At 31.9% G+C, this 22,405-nt stretch overlaps 1 protein-coding gene across 9 annotated transcripts in view; it reads left to right on the forward strand.

Moving 5' to 3' along the window:
- Positions 1 to 22,405, forward strand: part of NBEA (neurobeachin) — a 664,605-nt gene that overhangs the window by 139,132 nt on the left and 503,068 nt on the right. For all 9 annotated transcript variants that reach the window (XM_041767622.1, XM_041767623.1, XM_041767626.1 and 6 more), the window contains 6 exons: positions 6,981 to 7,133; positions 8,291 to 8,459; positions 12,262 to 12,341; positions 13,050 to 13,112; positions 13,203 to 13,300; positions 17,358 to 17,450. In XM_041767622.1, coding sequence (XP_041623556.1) covers positions 6,981 to 7,133; positions 8,291 to 8,459; positions 12,262 to 12,341; positions 13,050 to 13,112; positions 13,203 to 13,300; positions 17,358 to 17,450 — 656 coding nt within the window. The remainder of the gene's footprint in view (positions 1 to 6,980; positions 7,134 to 8,290; positions 8,460 to 12,261; positions 12,342 to 13,049; positions 13,113 to 13,202; positions 13,301 to 17,357; positions 17,451 to 22,405) is intronic.

Here is a 22,405-nt window from a genome sequence, read left to right on the forward strand (position 1 = left end):
TGTATGGCATGAAGTATAAGGGTCAAAGTTCTTCCCCCCCCCCAAATATGTAGATAGCTGGCCTAGTACTGTTTATTGAAGTTGAGTTTTCACTGCATTGCAATTTAATTTTTGCCATAAATGCAATAACCATATATGAAAGGATCATTTCCAGAATTTGTCTATTGTAGGTTTTTCTCTTTGAAGCAATACATCACTATCTTAATTTGTATGCATTTTTAGTATATTTTGATATGTCATCTAGGTTTATTGTTCTTCAAGATTGCTTTGGCTATTCTTGAGTTTTTGCATCAGTATATCTATCAGCTTGTCAATTTCCACCAGAAAATGCAAGGATTTTCATTGTGTTACATTGATATCTTTATATTGAACCCTCCAATAAATGCATTTGGTGTATCCCTCTATTTACTTAAGTCTCTTTGGTAATTTTCTATGTAGAAAACTTTCTTTTGCTAGATTTATTTCTAGATACTTGAGGTTTTTCAAATGTTAGTTTTTTACATCGAAATATAATTGGCATTTATATTGACCTTTTATGTACCAGCATTGCTATTCTTCTGTTATTTCTAGTAGTTTGTTAATTTTTCAGATACATTTCTTTGTAGAAAATCTCATCATCTAAGAAATGCAATTTTATTTTTTCCTTTCCAGTATTTATTTTTTATGTCTTTTCCCCTTGATATTGCACTAAGACTTCCAGAATGGTGCTGAACAAAAGTTGTAATAGTGAGCATCCCTATCTTATTCCAGATCTCATGTGCAAAGCTTTCAATAATTAGCCACTGTGTATGGTATATGCTGTAGATTACTTTCAGTAGATTTTTTAAATGATTTTATTTATTCATGAGAGACACAGAAAAGAGGCAGAGACACAGCCACAAGGAGAAGCAGGTTCCATGCAAAGAGCCCGATGAGGACTTGAACCCCGGAATCTGGGATCATGCCCTGAGCCAAAGGCAGACAGATAGATGCCCAACCACTGAACCACCCAGGCATCCCACTTTCATTAGATTTTTAAATCATATTAAAAAAAACTGTCTACTATAAGTTTGCTTAGAGTTTTCTTTATCATAAACGGGCGCTGAATTTGATCAAATGCTTTTTTGCATTATTTGTGATAATTACGAGTTTCTTCAGTTTTTTTCTTAGTGAACTGCATTAATTGATTTTCATGTTAAACCATCCTCATATTCCTGGAATCCTATTTAGTTTTAGATCTGTTCCTATTACAGTCAGTCTTTTTTTCTTAAAATGGCTCATGCCAATGTCACCAGTAGTCTTCATATTCTTACATCTTAAGGTTCTCAGTTTTCATCTTATTTGACCTATTAACATTTCAGTTCTCAAAGTTCTTCCTTGTTGAAATGCTTCCTTCAGTTGTATTTTTGTGACAGCATTCTTTTTTTTTTAATTTTTAATTTTTAATTTATTTATGGTAGTCACACACACACACACACACACACAGAGAGAGAGAGAGGCAGAGACATAGGCAGAGGGAGAAACAGGCTCCATGCACCGGGAGCCTGACGTGGGATTCAATCCCGGGTCTCCAGGATCGTGCCCTGGGCCAAAGGCAGGCGCTAAACCGCTTGCACCACCCAGGGATCCCCACGTGACAGCATTCTTTCTTTGTTTTTTTCTTACCTCCTTGGTCTCCTGTTTTATTCTCTCCTACCAGTGTCTCCTCCTCTTTCTAAATTTTAACGACTAATTTTCCTCTTAAATCTTTCATCCCTCAATTTTCTCTATCTTAGAGATAACTATTGGTTATCCACAATCTGTTTCCCACTTGGAGTCACACTGGTCTTCCTAAAATGTATCAGACCTTACTGCTACATCATTTGCAGAGTAAATTCACAATTCTCTTACCTCTGATTTCATCTCTTTATCATCCTCCTTCTTACTTTCTCTCTTGGAGCTACACTGCCCATGTAAAGGCCTCTTTGCCTTTTTCCTAAAACTAAAGTGACAAGGATGAATCCATCTGAGGACTTTAGCATTTTATCACTCTTTTTGAAGGTATCCATATGGATTGAAATTCTACACTTCACTTGGGATTTCACTTTGTGATACCTTATCAGAGAAGTCTTTGCGTATCACTCTAAATAGAAAAGTACCCCTTCTATAACCATCACTATCTACAATCTACCAATTTTTTACAGCATGATTTTGACTTCTTTTTTTACTTTATTTTCTGCCTCTTTTCACTAGAATATAAGCTTCAGCTTCATGAAAGCAGGGACAGTATATTATTTGTTCTCACTTTATTGCTGTATCTTCAGCACCTAAAAAAGAATGCCCACCTCAATAAATATTTGTTGGATTTAATTGAATTAGTGAAAGCATTTGCATGCTTGTTTTTCACCTTCTCAGATGAATTTTATACTGTTTTTTTTTTTTTTTTAATATCAGTTGCTGGGTAAACAGGATAGATAATAAAGGTTCCATTTTTATTTTATCATCAACTAATAACAAGTTAATGGTTAAGTGTTAGTTAACTTTATCTCCTTGTTTTAGAAGGTATAACTTAGTTATCAAGGAAGGTAGTCTAATAAGAGGCTTTCTTATATATTTTTTAAAGATTTATTTATTATTTGAGGGAGAGAGAAAGCATGAGCAGGGGATGGGAGAGGGGCAGAGAGAGAGGGAGAAGCAGATTCTCCCCTAAGCAGTAAGCCCAACATGGGGCTCGATCCCAGGATCCTGAGATCATGACCTGAGCCAAAGGCAATCCCCAACCAACTGAACCACCGAGGCACCCCTAGTAAGAGGTTTCTTTATTCGTCTCATTTAAACTATTTTATGAACAACTTTTGAGATCCTTTTTTGTTTGTTTGTTTTATTTTGCCAAAATATGAGTTTGAAGGACTTGGAGGTTTTCTCGGGTATTCAATATTTTTGGGTGTTGTTATTTTTAAAAATTGAGTCAAAGTGGTTCAAACATTTAGGAAATATGCTTACTAATGTAACTGGAAGTCTAGTGACAGGTGGCTTATCAGTCATATTCTTGGCGGGAAACAGACATCATGTCCAACCCTGGTTATTGAAAAGAGTTTAATGCAAAGTTCTTTAGAGAGTTGTGAGCATTTTTAAGGGAAATCAGCAAAGTTTGCAGAGGTGAGAGAAGTGAATGTTTATCATAACTCAAAAAGAAAGTTATTGTAGTTCTAGGAGAAGTTGTACCTGATAGAGTGTTATCTTTAGTAAAAAAAAAATAGTCTGTTGGCCTGAAGGGGTGAAGCCAGGGCCTCCCCAACTTCGTTTTCTTCCTGTTCTTTAATTTCCTACTGGTGTCTCCACTAGTCAAACCCAGTGGGAAGCTAGTAGCCAAAGGAGCCTCCCAAGCTCAGAAATAGGATGGGGAATGTTGGGGACTAGATTAGTGTGGCTGATAAAACATGTCCATAAAGTTGGGCTTTAGGGTTTGGTTGTCTGAGTCTCAATTATGTCATCAAGGACCCATAATTATGTCATAATTATGCCTCCTCTGCCACATATTTCATGATTTTATTTGCTGCTATAGCTACTGTCTTTTCAGAAGAAGATTGCCAGGTCACCTTAGTGCATTAGACTTTCACATCCAGGTGGGGGCGTAGGCAGAAAAACTTCTTTCTCCCACTTTTGAAAGCATCCTTCCCTCCAATTCGATTGCTCGGGTTAAGTCTTGACCTACTTTGAATTATTTGTTGCCATGAATATTTTGATGAATCACTGTGTACCTGTCTCCCCCAAGCAACAGCAACAGTAGCAACACATAAGTGATTCATATTGGATTAGGCCATTTGTTGCTCAGTTTTGGTATCTTGGAAGGAGTGAAATGGATGTTGATGATCAACTATTTTACAATGTACCTCTACTAATTAAATTAATTTCCCATAATTTACTTAATAATATATTATGTTATCTATAGATATAGATATAGATATAAGTAGAATGGTTTCTGCAATAAAAAAGAACATTACTGGTGGTCTATTCCATTGTGGCCTGTTCTTAATGTGGGAAAGACCTCTGTTTTTACTGAATAGCAACTTCTCCTTATAAGATCAATTGCTCGAGTTTGATTTATTTACTTCTGGAGTGGACATTAAAATATAATTGTTTTTTCCTAGCTTCTGAAATTCTGTTTCCAAATATGTTCCATCACAATTCATATAGCACTCATCGTACAGATTATATCTTATATAGTCATTACATAAAAGTAATGTCATAAAGTTTAAATTTCAGAGCATGCATTTTATAGATTTCTAACAGTCAATAACAGAGAACACTTTTTAAAATAGCTTTACTGGAGAAATTAAAGCAAATATCAAAATAAGGATTTTAAAGCAGTCATTCAAACTAAACACCCTAAAACAGAGTTGGCTATCTTTTCTCTTAATCTGTGATTTATCTTATTTGTTCTATTCTTACTCTGTTCTTGAATTTGCCATAAATTCAGTTCAACATCTGCTAAGGAATTATGGCAGGACCAGAGAGAAAAAAAGATGAATAAGATAGTATCTTCTTTATATTGAAAGAAAGATATGTGAATAATTAACAGTAATGCAAAGCGGAAGGAAGAAGTAATACAGTAAAGGTAACATGCTGTTAAAGGGAGCTTTCATTTTCTGCCTGGCAGGATTTCTGAATAGGCCAATAAAAAAACCCCACACATTTAGAAAGATATTTCCTAAAGATCAATTTTAGAATAAAAACTATTAACCTAACCGAGGGATCCCTGGGTGGCGCAGGCGTTTGGCGCCTGCCTTTGGCCCAGGGCGCGATCCTGGAGACCCGGGATCGAATCCCACGTCGGGCTCCCGGTGCATGGAGCCTGCTTCTCCCTCTGCCTGTGTCTCTGCCCCTCTCTCTCTCTCTCTCTCTGTGTGTGTGTGTGTGTGTGACTATCATAAATAAATAAAAATTAAAAAAAGTCTATCTTAAAAAAAAAAAACTATTAACTGAGTGCTATGAAAAAAAAACACATTTTTTTTTTTTTTTAGTAATGTGGATGGAAGGCTTCATGTGATACTTTGCAGCATGTCTTTTTTATAACAGAGCAAAGTTAAAAAACTTGTTTCCAAATTATGAATTTTTTCGTCAAATGAATATGTTCATAATGGCCAATCTGCTTTAGTGTTCTTTATAAACACATGACAATTTTATAGGATAAAATCTGATATCTGAAAATGTTTATCTAGGAAGAGGATGTGACTGCTCTATTTCATAGTTTTAAGTGTAAAAGTGGAATTTACCAGATGATGTTCTCGGAATCATTATTACTGGATAAAAATATATGATAAGCTGTGTGAAATTATAGCTACTGAAGGAGGGGCTAAAGCTTTATATAACCATTGATCTCTTGTTTTAAATTTATTCACCTATCTATGAATAAAATGTTTTAGAATTTAAAAGTATTCTTTCTATAAAAGTTTCTTTAAAGTGAGTGCTCAAGCTTTGGTTTTTCTCTTTCCTTAAAGATTAATTTGCTTTGTCTCCCATTTCCCCCACCTTAATAATTATACTACTTGTTAGGATCATTTTTTTCCAGTTTTTAATGAAATTTTGAGATAAAGTTATATTCCTAGGCTTGGTTTGAATTTTGTAGGACTCTTGCTTATCTACTAGCCACTGGTGTTTCGTCAAACATAACAAGCGTATTAATTAAAAAAAATCATTGCTAGCCTTATTATATACTTCAAAGTAATTAATAGCCACCTATTCAGTAAAACTGTTTCTTAATCACCCTTTTACAAATTTGTTATCCACTCTGTTTTTTTATGCACTAATATTTAATTTGTTATATATTTTACTTTTTTATGTTATTGTATATCCCTGTCTACTCCTCCTTTAGAATTTAAGTTCTGTGAGGCAAGGCTTTTTCAGTTTTGTTAACTGTTCTTTCTACAGTGCCAAGGAGAGTCAAATTTGATAATGTATATATATTTAACCTTGTATATCCAAAATCTTATCACTTCAACATAAACTCAATTTAAAAATTATAAAAGATGTTTTGCATTATTTTTTATTTCATATCTTCAAAATCCAGTGTATACATACTTATAATGCTTACCACCTAGGACTAGCCACATTTCAGGTGCTCAGAAGCAACACATGACTAGCGGCTACTAAATATATCGAACAATGCAGCTTTAAATTTTCGGTTGAATTTTGGAAGGTCTGTCATTTATCTAAATACATTGGTAGTAGGCTATGTATTGGTGATGGCAGTTGAACATCTTGATGGGAGTGAGTGTTTAGCATTGAGATATTGTTATATAAAGCTGTGGAAATGTAAAATATCATCTAGAGTGAGTGATTTTATGGAAAAAAGAAGCCATATAAATAAATTTTAGCAGTTTCCATCTTTTAAGCAAAGGGCACTGGGAATAATCTGAAGGTCATGAAGCCGAAGGAGGGTGAGATTTGTTTCTCATATTATTACCATGGTAGGTTGAAGGTCTTTGCTGAATAAGATGCATTGTATTTGCCCATGTGCAACTCATTTGTGGTTCAGTGGAATGGTGGAATAAATTTATTTGCTCATTGGTTTGGATCTCATGAAAACACTTCTCTTTCCTGGTATCGTGTGTCTGTGCGTGTGCCTGCATGTGTTTGTGAAATTGTGGTAATTTTATTCCATTTTAATTTCCTTTGAGATCTCTTCTGTAGTTAATTTATACAAAAATGGGTTGAAACCATTTTTATTTGTAAGTTATATTTCTTCAGTTTGCATTGATAGTGGCATTATTTAACCTCTTCTGGAAAGGGCTTCAGATAACAAACTGTCACTCAGAAAATTATCTTAAAATAGTATGTTCCTGAATATAATTAAATTTTGAATAGCAAAGGAAATATATGATTTTATATTTTAATTAAATTTTTAGAGATGGCATATGAAAAATTCAGTCAGCGATCTTAAAATTTGATATTCTGGATATTTTTAGCTTGAAAATCTTTTATTTTATTTTCTTTTCTTTTTTTTTTTTTTTTTTTTTTAGTCATCAAGAGTTCATATAACTAGAGCTGTCCTGGAGCAATTTTTATCTTTTGCAAAATACCTTGATGGTTTATCTCATGGAGCACCTTTGTTAAAGCAGCTTTGTGATCACATTTTATTTAACCCAGCCATTTGGATACATACACCTGCAAAGGTATAAATTTCATTCTAACTCATTTTAGTGTAATGTTAATAAATTATAGCTATGGATCTAAACTATGCAGTAGAAAGCATTTGGATTTTTTTTAGCTTATTTTATAGTCAACCTGAAGCAGTTGTATTACATAGAATCAGCAATCAAAATATTAAATATGTAAGTATTAAAATAAATGAAACTGTAATTTAAACTTGAAATAATAACTACATTATGAAGTTAGTAGTTATGATTCATATCTGATTCAAGAAAGAATCTGGTACACTGATTATTAAGACTAAGAAAAGAGAAATAATAAATAACTAATTACATAATGATAATTCAGTCATTGTGACTGGAATATGACTTGTATTGTCAATATGCAGTTTATATCATGATTGTAAATACTGTTTGTTTAAAAATAAATATATACATTGTTTTTTAGATGTCAACATAAAATTTTTATTATTTTGCATACCTAAATTTAGTCCTGTTACATTTTAGTGGAAATCAGTAATGAGGGACAGTCTTCATGAATATGAGCTACTTTTTACAGTTTTCAAATTTTCCATATAACTTTGGTTCATTAATATAAGATCTGATATTTATTATTGTTTAGTATGTTGTTGTGCTAAACTCAAACTTTAAGTTTATTCACTTTTTAAACAAGATGTTTCACTTGTTTGACTTGTTCCTCTCTATATACATGGTTACATTCTGATACTTTGACAGTGAGTTAAGAAAATTTGGAATTATATAAACTTTTAGGTTATATGACTATGTATATCTTTTCCAAATATGATGTAGCTGACTCAAGCTAGTACTGTTCCTTTGAGCTGCTGAAATGTACTTTGATTAAGGGCTTTAGACTAGCTAACTTTTTAAATAATTTAATCTTTGTTTCAGGTACTGTTGATAGATTAATTCACTTAAATGATTTCACTGTTAATAGCTACATATTGCCTTTATTAAAATAAGTTTTATTAGAATATGTTGGCTACAATTATTTTCTTTTAAAAATATAAATAATATTTAATAAATAGTTATTTTTAACCTCATAATAAATGGTTCTTTCTTGGCCTTTACTAATTTGCATTTAAATTAGAATGTATATTTATAATATAAACACTTGAGGCATTTTAAATTTATTTTAATGCTCTGTTAATATTCTGTATTAGGTTCAGCTTTCCCTATACACTTACTTGTCTGCTGAATTTATTGGAACTGCTACCATTTATACCACCATACGCAGAGTGGGAACAGTATTACAGCTAATGCACACACTAAAATATTACTACTGGGTCATTAATCCTGCTGACAGTAGTGGCATTACTCCTAAAGGATTAGGTAAGTACAACACTACCACTGCATTCATTGTACTATTACTGTTCTATATCCTGAGAACTATTATAGGCAACTTGTTATAGGCAACTTTGTTATAGGCAAAGGTGCATGCTTATAGAAATATCACCAAACTGTTGTCTTTTCTTATATAGTAGCCTTGAATATTGAGAATTTTTTGTGATAGAGAAATTTATACTTTTACAATATAAAGTATTGTTGGAATAAATCCAGGTAAAAATAATATTCTGCCTTTTAGTCTGTATGCTTGTTGTGACTCAGGAAAATATATTCATAATATTAAAATCCGATGAAATTGACCAGTGTATTCTATTATAGTTGTTTCAACACTTTGAGATAGTTCCCTTTCTTTATATTATTTCCCCGGACTTCGCCCTTTAAGTATAGAAGAAACTAATGTAATTCTTCATTGTGTTGTTTAAAAAAATATTGCCAGAATTCCTGGGTGACTCAGTGGATTGAGTGTCAGACTCTGGTTTCAGCTCAGGTTGTGGTCTTGGGGTCCTGAGATTGGACCCCATCTCTGGCTCCCTGCTCAATGCAGAATCTGCTTGGGATTCTCTCCTCCCTGTTGTCCCTCTCCCAACTTGTGGTGTATGTGCACTCTCTCTCTAAAATAAGATAAATAAAATCTTAAGATACATATATATATATATATGTACATATACATACATATATTAGGAATGTTGTCTATATATATATAATATAATTATATAAATAAAAATGCATACTTACTCATCATAGAAAATAAAATGATATTAACCCAACCCAGGAATATAAGTTTGGTGTGTGTTCTTCCACTGTTTTTCATTGCGTTAAATGTGTGGAATATTTAAACTCTTTACAGAGTTAAGATTTCCATGATTCCTTTTCCTGTTTTATTGTTGATTCTACATAATAATCTAAAGGAATGTACCATTTACATGTTTCTAAAATTTTGATTCTAAAAATAATGCAGTGATCTATTCCTTTGTATATAATTATTTACTTCCATTATTGATTTAAAATTACTGAGAGTAATTACTGTGTAGTATGTTAGAATGCTTTTCTCAGCATACTAAAAGTAGCATTGAAAATTATTGTTTTATAAAAATCTTGTTAATAAGGGAAAACAACATTTTGCTATTTTGTATTCATTAGCTTATGTCATTTATTGATAGGACTTTAGAAATTGTGTTATTTGCAATATGGTATATTATTCTGTCTTTTATGGCTTTTTTCTGTTGTTTTTAATCTTGATAATGCCTAAATTACTGAATGTTCACCCTGAGTTTGAATGTACACTAGCATCCTGTTAATTTTATTTAATCATTTATATGTAATGTAATTATATATGCATGGGCATGTTTACACATATACATCTGGCTGTATCTATATATAACTGTGTTGTCAGTATCACTGTTATTTTGTAGGCTAGGAAACAAAGTTGGTACAAAGTAACAGAACTAAAATTCGAATCAAGTCAGTGTGTGACTCAGAGCCCTTTCCAAACACAACACTCTGATAGTTTTCTCTACGCCAGACACATCATATATTCATATATATTCATTTCTGCTTCATGAAACTAATTTCTAATTTACAGAAAGTTGCAAGAGTTACACAAAGAATTATCATAAACCTCAGCATGTTTTCCAATGTTTTATATTTTACCAAAGACTTTTTCATTCTCCATTTTTGTGTAAATATAATCATACATACACATACATGCACAAATTTTTTTGAATCAATAGAGAATAAATTGTAGATATAATACCTTATTACCTTAAATATTTTACTATTTATTTCCTAAATGGCATAATCTTAAATAACCAAGGGCAACCATTGAAATCAGGTAGTTATATTAATACAGTGTTATCTACTCCAAATATTGGATATAAATTTCACCAACTTTTACAATAATATTCTTTCCAGAAAACAAGGTCTTTCTTTTTCTATGAATCCCGGTAGAGGATCATTATTGTATTTAGTTGTCTTATCACTTTAATACTCTTCAATATAGTATAGTTTAAGTATTTCTTTGTCTTCCATTACCTTGATATTTTTGGAGAATACAGATTACTTTTTAGAGCATCCTTTAATTTGGAATTTCTTGATATTTGCTCATGATGAGCCAGGTTTTTCATTTTTGGCTGGAATCACACAGAAATCATACCGGTTCTGACACATTGTGTTATTCAAGAGGCACATGACATTGAGTTATCTTACTCCTGGAGATGTTGACTTTGATCATTTGATTAATATGGTGTCTGGTTGTGTAAAATTACTTCTTTCTCTTGGAATAATATTTGATGGCGAAATACATTGACGCTATGAAAATATGTAAATTTCTTCAACAAATTTCTTACTGGTTTTAGTTCATATGTAGCTCTTGTCATTATTGACCTTTACTATGATTGATACTAAATGACAATTTCTAGACATTTATTAGATTGAATTCTATTATTAGAAAGAACTTGTTTTTTCTCTTCCATTTAGTTTTGTGTTCATTTTATATCAGCATAAATTCCATAGATTTCTATTTTATTTTGAGTATTATATCAATACTTGACACATTGTCTCTGCAAAGGGCCAGGCAATATTTTAGGCTTAGAGAGCCTTAAGGGCTCTGTTGCAAGTAGTCAACTCTGCCAATATGTTGCAAAAACAACCATAGACAGTATGTAAATGCATAGATATATTTGTTTCAGTGAAACATGAAAAATGTTTAGGTTTAATAAATTTAGCCCAGAGAATATTCCCTGGGTTGTGTCATTATTTATTTGATATTAAAATTGTCCAGATTTGGCTTGAGATCTCACATGAGATCTTGAGTCTTTATAACAAATGTTCATAATTTTTTAGTACTTGCTCTCTGCTACAAGATATCTGATTTATTTTATACTTACCCATTCCTGGAATCAACCATTTCTCCAAAGAGCCCTGGTTTTTGATGGATGTGGTTTTTAGAAACCAAGATTTGGGTGTTGGGTGTTCTTATTGTGCTTAATGCTCTTTGAATGGCTTTGCTTCTAGGCATTCTTCATGCATCTAAGAAATACCTCCCTTTCCAGTTTGAAACCACATGGTTCAATGTAGCTTCAAGCTTTTAGAGCTTTCTTCCATCAACAGTGAAAAATCTGCTTACATGATATTTAATATATTTCTATATTTGCTTATTCTACTTTATGAAACAATGTTCTTCCATGTGCACCATCACCTTCTCAGCTTTGATGTTGCCAGTCAGCCCTGCCTGGGCGGCAGAGGCCAATGAAACAGGAGATGCTGGCAGAGCCAAGGAGGCAACTAAGTCTAGCAGGACCTTCAAGGTCAGGGTGAAAAGACTGCAGGGGCCAGCAGGGTGGTCAGCAGCAAAGAAACGATCAGGGCTTGGAGGGTGACCAGGACCAGCCAGAATTAGAGGTTAAGAGATTTGGATTTGGAGGGAAAAGTGTACCTAATAAATCAATAAAAGTAGGAGAAATTATTTATGTTAACACTTGATGATTATACACGTATGAATGGATAGTAAGATATTATATTTTTTTTAGAATTATAATTTTTTAAAAAGTAATTCTTTCCCCCAAATCTGACATTTAGTGAATAATTTGAAATTGCCAAAATCTGAAAATTAATGTTTGAATCCTCTGATAGAATTGAAATTATATAGCTATAATACTAACAAATATGATCATAAAATAAATACAACTTTTAAAGAATTCCATAGTATTCCTACCTAACTGCATCAAGCTTATTTAATATAATGAGTTTTCTCCCCCTTTTCTTCTTTTTGTTTTCTGTTTTATTCTAGATGGTCCCCGGCCATCACAAAAAGAAATTATATCACTCCGAGCATTTATGCTACTTTTTCTCAAACAGCTCATACTAAAGGTAAAACAATTTTATATAATTTAGAATTGCAGTATATTAGGTGAAGAATTTTGGCATTATTTAAAATCAGTATCGTAAAGTTAGAAGTAACTATCTTTAACTTTTGAATAGCTTTTCAAGTCCTTAAAGTAAATCTTTAACTGTTGTTAAACTTCACTTTTTCTTAGTCCTCTTTGAGATCATGTATTTTAAGGGATATAGGAAATGGACAAGGAACATATGCATAAGAAATGCATATAAAGTTTTAATTCCAGGAAATGGTCTATGTGCCTATTTGAGAAGACTTACATTATGTATTTTATCACAGTAGGATTTTTAAAAGATTAAGATAAAGAAAAATGGTAAATAAAGGTAAAATATACTGTAATTCTATATACCAATTAATTCTATAAAGTTTTGCATTCTTTAAGAATAAATGGCTAGAAAATAGTAATATGAATACAGTTAGATTATCAAAATATACTAACTTTCAATAGTAATGGTCAATTAAATATTAGCAACTTTAAAGGACTAGATGCAGTTTTCCAAATATTTACTTCTTTAAAAGTGAAAATATACAGTCTGTGAACTATGATGAAATATTTAAGGATTTTATTAAAACATCACTACTTTTACATTGTTCTTATTTACTTTTAAAATGATCATTTTGATGCCTGCCTGTAAAGTTTTAACTTGAGATTTAAATAATATATATTTTTTAAAAATTAGGATCGAGGGGTCAAAGAAGATGAACTTCAGAGTATATTAAATTACCTACTTACCATGCATGAGGTAGGATGGTCTGGATCTTCTATTTTAATTATTTTATGCAAAGCACTAAAAATATTAACTAAACAAATATTGGTAATCCTTATTATACAGGATGAAAATATTCATGATGTGTTACAGTTACTAGTGGCTTTGATGTCAGAACACCCAGCCTCAATGATACCAGCATTTGATCAAAGAAATGGAATAAGGTATGATTATAATATTAGTATTACTAGTAGAATTTAATTGAGTACAGTTGTGCTTTCTAGAATAACTCCTAGAAACTTTTGAATAAATACAGCAAAATCTTATACACAAGAAGGGAATAAATGGAGAAGCTAATATTAATCTTCTAATATTCAAGGCAGCCCAAGTGCCACCGTTGGCCCAGGGTGTGATCCTGGAGACCCAGAATTGAGTGGATCCTGCTTCTTCCTCTGCCTGTCTCTGTCTCTGTCTCTCTCTCTCTCTCTTTCTCTCTCTCATGAATAAATAAAATCTTTACAAAAAAATCTAATATTCAAATTTATGAAGTACATAAATAATGTGTCTTGGTCTCAAGAAGAGTAATTAAATTGTTGATACTATAGTAAAGACATTTCAAGTAGTGTGAAGAACAATTTTTTTTTGTAATAAGACAAGAGAGCATTGTATATTTCAGCAAAAGAGAGCAGAAGAAAATTTTATGAATCTTAGGCTCAAGAACTAGATAGTGAAGGTCCACAAGAAGTTGAGATTTTATTCTGTTGGTAATGAAATAAAGTATTTTGAATGGTACTGATTTGCTCAGATTTCCATTTTATTAGATTTACAGTCAGCAGTGGTGGGAAAATGAACTGAAGAAGGATAAAGTTGAGGTAGCACAATAAGTAGAGAGATTATTTTATTCATCAGTATTAGGGATGATGAGTTAGGACAGTAGCAACACAATTAGAACAAGAGGATAAAATGAAAAGTTTGAAGACGAACTTTAGTTAGAATGATGTAAGTAATTAAGTAGGTAAGTGAAAAATAGTCCTTGTTAGTAATCTTATGAACTTCAACCTATAACTTAGCCCCTTAGGGATTCTCCTTTTCTATTTTTCTGAAGTCTGAATTACTGGAATGAAGAGAAAGAGGAATTCTAAGTTATGTTATGTGCAACTCAGTGAACTTCCACCGGTTATAAAAGAATTTGGAAATAATATACCTGCCGACGGGTTTTATTAGTGCTGCCTTTATGTGGCCATTTATATAAACAAATGGCAATTTTCTAGATTTGAAGGACTCCTTTTCACATAAGAGAAGCGATTACATCATTTTTATTAGATGTCCTATTTTAGTTATCACTGTGACCTCTGAGTTTACAATCCATGAAGTTGCTACTTTAGTTGCAGATTTAATTATTAAGAACTACAAATATTTTCTTACTGTGAGATCAAACTATATGAAATTGCTGATACTTAACTGTTCACTAAATAATGTTAGTTTCATATGGTTCAACCTAATCATATAATACAGTAATACTTACTCTTCTTAAATTATATTTAGCTGAACAATTAGTATCCTTAACCTTAGATCTTTGTATCTCCTGTATTTATTATATTAACTCATAAGTGAATAAATTCAAAATGTCCTCATCATCCTTGTGGATGGTACCAGCCTTAGATTGGTTAATAAGAAATTCAGATATAAAATTCTGCATTACTTTGGCACAGTGAAAATACAACCTTACAAAGGAGAATGGTATTTGGTTAGCTCCTTAGGGTACTGAAATAGTAATTTAAATGTATAATATCAATGGAATGATTAGATACAATGATACCAACGAGGCAATTGGTCATGATTGACACCTGCCAAACATATCCTACTTTTACCAGTGTGTTAAAAATAATAACAGAGATGGAAGATTTTCTACTTCAGTTTTTCCATTTCAAAAAATGTGGAGAATATAGGCTTTGACTAAAGATATAGAAAAAATAAGCTTATTAGAACACTTAAAGATATTCAAGGATAACAGTTATATATAAAATATTTTCTTGGGAAAATTCTGATTAATTGTAATTTATACACACAAAGAATGAACTTAATTCTGATGACATTTTAACTGGTTTTAAGAAAGACCATGTGATAACAACAACATTGAACTGAGCAGCTAAAAATGTGGTATTTTTATATCTGAGAATGTTTGAAGAAAAGAGTAAGTACTTGTCTCAAGTAATTTAGATCATTTACTGGCTTAATATAGTAAGCTCAAACAGATGAATTAGGATTCACCTATCTTATTATATTACAGATAAACATTCATTAACTGATTTGTCAGTTAATTTTGCATTCATACTGTATTGCAATCCTGTGTTTGTATCTTACTTTGTTAAGGAACATTTGTCTAGTTGTAAAGAAAATCCTATGTCATGTAGAGGAGTGATGGCCCTAGATGTTTTCATGTTTCAGTGGTTAATCATAATTTCTGTTAGCCCTGGGTGGGTTTTATATTCCTTATCCCTACAATTTAAAGTTATTTCTAGAAAATAGGGATTCTGTGGGAGTTTCTGATTGCATATCTGAGTATAGTCCCATTTTTAGGCTGTGAGCTTTTACTTTGGTTCTCAGGATTATTTTTTGCTGTTGAATATTCTTTCTATGATTTCCTGGATATTTTTTCTTATATGTATAGCTTTCCTATTCTCATACCTGTTTTTTTTTCCTTACTGATCTTGGTCCATAAAAATTCTGAAAATAGGTTTCAATGTAGATACATGATAATTTAGGAATTTGAGCCTTTTGGGAAAAAAATCATAGCTCTAGTGTTTACCTCAGTCTGTTCTTCAGTTGAGTAACACACAAATAAGCAATATCAACAATATAGCATTTTCTTTTTTAATAGCATATACCACTGATAAACATAAAACAGATGTCAGTAGCTTTAAGTTATTTGTTCCCTTTAGTTAATATCACTGAAATGATATAAAAATTATACTTGTATCTTCCAATACCAACCTTTTTGTTGATTCTAGATTACTTCTTCTTAAAAACATAAAATGATGCTTTATTTTTTAAAAAGAATTTAGTACAGTAAAACACATCCTAATTTTATAGTCACCCCTATCACCTTCAGAGAACTATCTTGGGTTCTAGAATTAGTTGCAAAGAATATAGTTGTTATTGTCCTTTACTACCTTATCGAAAAAAATACTTCTGTATTTTGAAAAAGATACAAGATAAAAATTTTAAATATTTATGAAAATTATAATGGATAGAGCCTTGATCTTATATTTGAAATGACTATATATGTTAGGTTAGATTATGTGTTAGTAGAGACTTTTTTTGCTCCAAGTAACAGGAACACTTCTAAAACCTATTTAAGTAAAAACAGAATAATATGTTTGTTATAGAAATCTTGTTAGGGTAAGAACAAGGAATTGGAAAGCTATAAGGAAAAACTTTACTTTCTCTGCTACTTCCTATGTGGTTGCTTTATTCTACCTTTTGTGTATAGAGTCATCTCTGTAAACAAAATAAGACTATCTTATAGTTTCTGTTTTAAATAATTTTCTAATTCAACAGCCCAAAAGCCCAACTAGATATTGTTTCTCAGATCTCACTCCAAATGCTCAGAAAAAGAAATAAATGGGCAAATATCTATTCCATGGTCCAATTAGCTATAAACAAGAAAAAAAGGTCATCAAGGGGGATCCCTGGGTGGCTCAGGGGGTTTAGCGCCAGCCTTCGGCCGAGGGCGTGATCCTGGAGTCTCTGGATCAAGTTCCAGGTCAGGCTCCCTGCATGGAGCCTGCTTCTCTCTCTGCCTGTATGTCTGCCTCTCTCTCTCTCTGTGTCTCCCTGCATGGAACCTGCTTCTCTCTCTGCCTGTGTCTCTGCCTCTCTCTCTGCTTCTCTCTCTGTGTCTCTCATGAATAAATAAATAAAATCTTTAAATAAATAAATTAATTCTTAAAAAAAAGGTCATCAAGTAAAAATGTCAGGGGCAGTTTTAATAGAAGGGGAAATACAGCCTAACTAAGCATGTATCTTAAAATATATATTTTTTCAATGTACATGGAAGGCAATAGTTATAAGCAACGAATCGCTTTGAACTTTTGAATATTTGAAGGCCACATAAAAGAAGTATTAGTAAAATGTACTAATTTTCCGGTTTCCAACGAATTTAAAATCCTGAGAGGTACTTTATATTTTTTATTTTTATAATTCATTGTAAAGTATATAGATCTTATCATCTTAATGTTTGTAAGTGCTGAAGAGGTCATTTTTTTTTTTATTTTTTAGAGTAATCTACAAATTATTGGCTTCTAAAAGTGAAAGTATTTGGGTTCAAGCTCTGAAGGTTCTGGGATACTTTCTGAAGCACTTAGGTCACAAGTAAGTTGACTTTTTCATAATTAATTGTGGAAATATCAGTTGAAATTGTATTTTTAGTAGTTTTGTATCTAGCGGAACATGGAATTTGACTTGAATAATATTACAGCAGAAAATAATAGCTTCCTGTTGTAAAAATTGTAAAAGAGTTTTATAAAAGAAAGTTTTTTAAATAATAGATTATAGAACAAATTCTCAATTTAAGTAATATAGTTTATTTTTATTTGTGGAAAGAAAATATTGTTCATTTTAAGGATACAATAAAATATTTCATCAAATAAAACAAAGCACTGATGGATATGATTTAAATTCCTGACAGGGAATACTGTATTATGAGAACTGCTGTTCTGCTTACATGCTAAGTCAGTATTTTATTATTTATATTCTTTCTAACATTGAGGCTTATTATTTTTGTGATTTAGAGATCTTAGAATATTTATTTTTCCCCAAAGTCCAGAATTTAGATAGTTTTAAATGTCACTTGCTGTTATAATGAATCTTTTTCATATTATGTTGTCCAGTGAAAAATTATTCTTTTTAAAATTCGTTTTCTATACAAATGAGCCCAAGAAGGTATCATTTTTTATTGCTAGATGGGGTTCCTCTTAGAAACCCACTGTTGCCATTTCTTTTTGTTGTTTAAATATACCAGTTGATAACATTGATGAAAACTACACAAGATCCAGATAAGACATCTCTAACTTGCTAAGTAGTTTGGAAGAGAAGATATGATTTTTATTTTGGTACCAAATCAATAGTCAAGACAGAGAGAATAGACATATTACAAATATAGGGAGTAGTTCAACAAAACCTGGGTTGTAGGAAAGAATTATGCATATATGAGGAGCCATAAATTGAATAGCTGAACAAATAGTTGAACACTGCAAATGAGAAACAAACAAATAGTTGATTGATCAAATAATTGATTGAACACTGCGAGTGAGAAAGACATTTTCTTTTAATATTAAGAGAAAAGGACTACTCATTTAATTTTGGTTAAAAGTAAACAAAATTGGTTAGGAGAAATTAAATCGAGGATTCTGTCCCTAGATGCAACCTCTTAAAAATTGTTAAGGAAAAAAATATAGAAATGTGGAAAAGATAAGTATAACCAGCAAATAACACTCACTGGAAAAAATAATGTTAGAGAGTAACAATCGCAATTAGAAATTTTATTGTAAATTTAAAAAGTAAGAAATGAATTGCTTCTGAGGAAGGACTACTACTAAGTAGAATTTCAAGAAATGGGAAGAAATGGTAGGATAATAGAAATGTTGGATCATAGACTAACAAAACTTGGGAGGAAATTTTCTATTTCTGCTGAAAAATTTTAAACAAAAATGAAATCAGAGGAAGCCTCAAGGAAGATAAAACTCTGTGGTAGGCATTGTAAGATACACAGAAGATACAAATGAAGACAGAGCAAATAATATGTGTGGATGGAAATAAAAGAGTTCAGGAGTATCAAAGAGAAAATGATTGATATAGGAAGCACAGAAGTTCCAACAGTAAGTCCCAAGTAAGAAAAACAGAACATGGAATTAAACAAATATTTAATGCTATAAATCAGTGAAGTCCTAACATAAGATTTTGCCATCCATAATAAAAAGTCATGCTGCGTGCCAGGGAGAATTTTCCTAGAATGGTCAGCACAAAAGTATACTCTTGGATTTAAATGGAAGTCAAGAATTCTTTGTTCACAAGTGTGCAATACGGGGAAATTTGAGTTGGGCTTGAGACTTTTCTACAACATTTTCAATAAAGAAAACATAAAGCAACACCCATAGGATTTTGAATTTATAATTACAGAGATAATTTTGGCAAAACTAAATGCTTTCAAGATATTAAAGAACTATACAAATAAGACTAACAATAATCCATATAACGGAATCTTTAAAAATCTATACAAGATGGAAGCATAACCTGACATATCTCACACCACATATCTGCCATAAAAATAAATGTAAAAGTTTTTTGTAAATCACCTATTTTAAGAAAAAAAAAAACAGTTTACAGTAATAAGACCCAGATCTATATGAGAGAAACATACTAAAATAAAGTGATTTGGAAAGGCTGAAAATTAAAGGATACCTAAAGGGTTATACCACATACATACAAATGAAAAAAGCAGGAATCATGATCTTAGTATTAGACAAATTAGAAGTCAAGCTAAAAGCAATAAATTAACATAAAGAAGGACACATAATATTAAAGGTTGAAACTTTCGTGGGAAGGAAATTACAGGAAAAATAATACAATTACCATTAATATAAAACATTAAAACAAATATAATTCACCTATCTTGAAAAAACCCTGGGGGAAAGCAATATAAATAACAAAGTAAATCTGTTTAATATAGTTTCAAGTCTGTATCATGTTAATAAAGAAAATAACTTCAACGCCATAGAACATTTATGAAAATTTGACATAATATAGTAGACTTCAAGGAAAAAGTCTAAAATGTAAAAACAAATCAGACAAGATTCTTTCATTAACATACAGTAAAATTAGAAAATAGGAACAAAATCAGAAACCAAAGTTTCTTCTACCTAGAAATTTAAGATTTATTAGACAATTTTTGTGTCAAAGAGAAAATGCACACAGATTGCAGATTTTTTTCAGAATTATTTTATTTTATTTTATTTTAATTATTTTATTTTATTTATTTTATTTTATTTTTTGTCACGGTAAGTGTACTCCTTAATCCCATCCCCTACTTTGCCCATCCCCCTCACCTGACTCTCCTCTGTAAACCATCAGTTTATTTGCTATAGTTAGAATTTTAGTTTCTCTCTCTCTTTTTTTCTTTGCTTGTTTTTCTTCTATCTTAAATTCCACATGAGTGAGATCATATGGTATTTGTCTCTCTCTGGCTCATTTTGCTTTGCTTATACTCTCTAGCTACATCCATGTTACTGCAAATAACAAGATTTTATTTTTATGGCTTAACAATATTCCACTGTGTGCGTGTGTGTGTGTGTCTGTGTGTGTGTGTATACATCTTCTTTATCCATTCATCTGTCAGTGGACCCTTGGGCTGCTTCCATAGCTTGGCTATTGTAAATAATGCTACAATAAACAGGGGTACATGTATCACTTTGAATTAGTGTTAATGTATTTTTTAGGGAGATACCTAGCACTGCAATTCCTGAATCATAGTATAGTTCTGTTTTTAGTTTTTTGAGGAACTTGCATGCTATTTTCCACAGTGGCTGCACCAGGTTGCATTCTCATCAACAGTGCAAGAAGGTTCCGTTTTCTCCACATTCTCGCCAAGAGTTTTTTTTGTGTTTTTGATTTTAGCCATCTTACAGGTATGAGGTGATAACCTCATTGTAGCTTTGATTTTTGCATTTCTATGATAATGAGTGATACTGAACATCTTTTCATGTGTCTGCCATCTGTATGTCTTTAGAGAAATGTCTATTTATGGTTTTTACCCATTTTAATTGGGTTATTTTCTTAAGTTGAGTTGTATCAATTCTTTATATATTTTGGATACTAACCCTTTATTGGATATGTCATTTGCAAATATCTTGTCCCATTCTGTAGGTTGCCTTTTAGTTTTGTTGATTCTTTCCTTTGTTTTGCAGAAACTTTTTATTTTGACGTAGTCCCAGTAGTTTATTTTTGCTTTCATTTCCCTGGCCTCAGGAGACAGATCTAGAAAAGTGTTGCTATGGCTGATGTCAGAGAGATGATTGCCTGTGCTTCTTTTAGGAATTTTATGGTTTTAGGTCTCACATTTAGATCTTTAATAATTTTGATTTTGTTGTAGTGTACAGTAAAATAAAGTGGTCCAGTCTCATTCTTTAGCATGTAAGCTGTCCAGTCTTTCTAGCACTGTTTATTGAAAAAGGTGTTAGTTTCCCGTTGTATACTCTATCCTCCATTATTGATTATAAAATCAATGTACAGAAATTTGTTGTTTTCCTATACATGCTAATAATGAAGCTGCAGAAAGTGAAATTAAGAAAATAATCCCATTTACAATTGCACCAAAACAATAAAATATCTAGGAATAAACTTAACCACAGAGGTGAAAGACCTGCAGTCTGAAAACTATATAACACTGATAAAAGAAGTTCAATAATATGTAAAATAATGGGAAGACATTCCATGCTCCTGAGTTGGAAGAACAGTATTGTTAAAATGTCTGGAAAAGTAGGAATTAATGATTCAGGACAGAGAAATTCCTTTAAAAAGCTAATTTTTTAAAAAAGAGATTTTATTTAATCATGAGGGACACACAGAGAGAGGCAAAGACACAAGCATAGAGAGAAGCAAGCCCCATGCGGGAGCCTGATGTGGCACTCGATCCTGGGACTCCAGGATCACACCCTGGGCCAACAGCAGATGCTCAACCACTGAGCCACCCAGGCATCCCTAATTTTTAAAAATTCATGATATAGATGGATAAAACATAATTAAGCAATTCAAGACAGGCAAAAATATGAATGTAAAAAATAAATTGTAATTTCCATAATTAATATACAAACTGAGAAAATTAAAAGAATCTTACATGATAGTTTTTGTTGCGTGCGCTGCAGCAACATGATCAGGGTCCTGAGGATAAAGGGATGAGGAAAATAAAAGTAAAGAGATGGGGACAGGAGGGACACAGTGGATGATGTCCAAGCAGTGCCAGCTTTATTCAAGGTTCTATAACATTTTATAGCATGAGCAAAACAAAGCTAAGAAGGTGTTTATCTTTAGCATGTTTGTGAAACCCTCCAAAGTTCCCCTTTCTCAACATGCAAGACAGACTCACAGGTACCAGAAGACCTTGGTAAATAGATAAGCTTGTTGCTCCAGATGTGCATACTTCAAAGGAATATTAGGTATGGTAAACAGACCAGCAAGGACAGCACAGACCCTTATTTACATTTATGACCAGGTCAGAATAAGTTGTATCTATTGTGTTACGTGGGCGATCACGTACAAGTGAGCCCTGAGAA

The sequence above is a fragment of the Vulpes lagopus genome, chromosome 8, assembly GCF_018345385.1.
Source record: "Vulpes lagopus strain Blue_001 chromosome 8, ASM1834538v1, whole genome shotgun sequence".
Taxonomy (NCBI): Eukaryota; Metazoa; Chordata; class Mammalia; order Carnivora; family Canidae; genus Vulpes; species Vulpes lagopus.